At 62.1% G+C, this 2,071-nt stretch overlaps 1 protein-coding gene across 1 annotated transcript in view; it reads left to right on the top strand.

The window, feature by feature from the left end:
• The window catches only part of IRX4 (iroquois homeobox 4), an 18,230-nt gene that overhangs the window by 11,206 nt on the left and 4,953 nt on the right, over positions 1-2,071 (top strand). Inside the window, exons 6-7 of the mRNA XM_010857140.1 lie at positions 21-94; positions 209-297. Coding sequence (XP_010855442.1) covers positions 21-94; positions 209-297 — 163 coding nt within the window. The remainder of the gene's footprint in view (positions 1-20; positions 95-208; positions 298-2,071) is intronic.

The following is a 2,071-nucleotide window of genomic DNA, read 5'->3' as shown; positions in this document are numbered from 1 at the left end:
CGTTTCTCTGCTGTCCGCAGAGCTGGCCGTTGCTGGGATGCGGCGGCTGGAGGGGGCTGGGGTGTGAGGGTGCCACCCAAGGTCAGCGCCCAAGGTCACCATAGAGGCCAAGTGAGCCCGGGGCACAGACGGCTCGCCACCGGCTGCAGGGCTGCAGGGGCTCAGCGTGGAAAGGGGGCAAGGACTCCCGTTTCCACCTTCTCAGCAGTGACCCGGCGCCAGCGCCCTGCACTGGGGGACTCCCCGGCTGAGCCTCAGGGGACCACGGGGCTGTGTCCCCGGAGCCCAGAGCCTGCGGTGAGCCCACCAGCTCCACATTCCTGCTGGTCCGCTGGGAGAGGACGCGGCGGCCTCCCCGGGAGCCGGGCCTTCCTCTTATTCTGGCTCCTGAACCGCTCTGCGCCCACAGTGCCTGCGGCAGAGGGGTGGGCGGACGGGTTATCAGCAAAGCTGCAGCTTTTCACGCACTCCTGCTGTTCACCAACAAAGGGCGCCGCGGGGGCGCTGAGAGGGTGGCGTGTGTGACTGTGTGTGCAGCTGTCTAGGTGTGCTTCTGGAAACCAGAGACCATTCATTTCATTCTTCTAGTTTCAAGTACAAAATAAGTTATCCTTGACATTGAGGGCTTCCCTGGTGGCTCAGTGGGTAAAGAATCCACCTGCAATGCAGGAGACCCCGGTTCTATTCCTGGTTCGGGAAGTTCCACTGGAGAAGGGAGAGGCTACCCACTCTTCTTGGGCTTCCCTGGTGGCTCAGCTGCTGAAGAATCTGCCTGCAATGTGGGAGACCTGGGTTTGATCCCTGGGTTGGCAAGATCCCCTGGAGGAGTGCATGGAAATGCACTCCAATATTCCGGCCTGGAGAATCCCATGGACTTTCACTTCTTTCTCTTTCTGGTGGCTCAGATGGTAAAGAATCCACCTGTCAATGCAGGAGACTCAGGTTTGATCCCTGGGTCGGGAAGATCCCCTGGAGGAGGGCACGGCAACCCACTCCAATGTTCTTGCCTGGGGAATCCCGTGGACAGAGGAGCCTGGTGGGCCGCAGTCCCTGGGGTTGCAGAGAGTTGGACACGACTGAGTGACTGACACGCACACGGAGAAAAGCACAGCAGGCTCTCTCATCACAGCGTTGCTCTGGGACATTGTTTCTGCTTTTATTTTGCACACTTGCCTCACTTCTCACTGAAGCCAGAAAACTAGAATTGACCACAGCGGAGAAGTGGAGCCCTCAGGCCCAGACCTGCCATCAGAATGGGCCCTGGGCCTGGGCAGTGCCGATGACCAGGACAGGACCATCCAAGGCCCGGGGCCCCCTCACCAAGGCTGCTCTGAAAGGGGACGGGATGACGTGCTCCCTGTGAAGTGACAAGGACGCTGCCCAGGACGCCGGCCTCCCAGGATCTCAGCTCAGCGGGCGAGTGAGGGCGGGGACCAGGGGCGGCCAGACCTGGGCACTGTGTGCGGCCCACGGTCACCGCCACTCAGGCCCACAGGGCCCCAGCCCGTGTGCAAGGCCGAGCAGTTGTCACCTTGCCCAGCTCGCAGGGCCCAGCTGGGGCATCAGGCCTCTTCCGGGGCACTGGGGTCTTAGAACAAACAGGTCCTTGTCAGACCAAGGCTTGGTCCAAACCGACGGGCAGGACTGTGTTACACCTGGAGGGTCTTCCATGAGCATGACCCCGGGGAGGCGGGGGAAGGGGAGAGCAGCCTCACGCTGGGGGAGCCCAAGCCCCTGCCCCACCCCCAGCCTCACAGGACACCACCGTTTGCACCCACCAGCCCCAGAAGGGTCCAGGTGAGCATGCTCCTGAGAGGGTGGGAAAGCAGAAAGGAAGCCTGGATTTCCAGAAGGCGGTGGTGGCTTGTGGCAGTGGGGAGAGACAGGAGGCTGGGACACCCTACAAGTCAGGGCTGGGCCACGGAGGGGAGGTCTGCAGCAGTGCGCTGACAGGGGACCCCCAGCAGCTCCCGCCTTCGTGGAAGCACGCTCTCCACCTAATAACCATCCAGGGCCTCCTCCAGGGACAGAAGTCCCGGCAGCTTCCTGACCTGATGAAGGGTGTCTTCCC

Source organism: Bison bison, unplaced genomic scaffold (assembly GCF_000754665.1).
Source record: "Bison bison bison isolate TAMUID 2011002044 unplaced genomic scaffold, Bison_UMD1.0 scf7180017864377, whole genome shotgun sequence".
Classification (NCBI taxonomy): Eukaryota; Metazoa; Chordata; class Mammalia; order Artiodactyla; family Bovidae; genus Bison; species Bison bison.
Note: the sequence above shows the minus strand (reverse complement) of the source record. Positions and strands in the feature narration are given on the sequence as shown.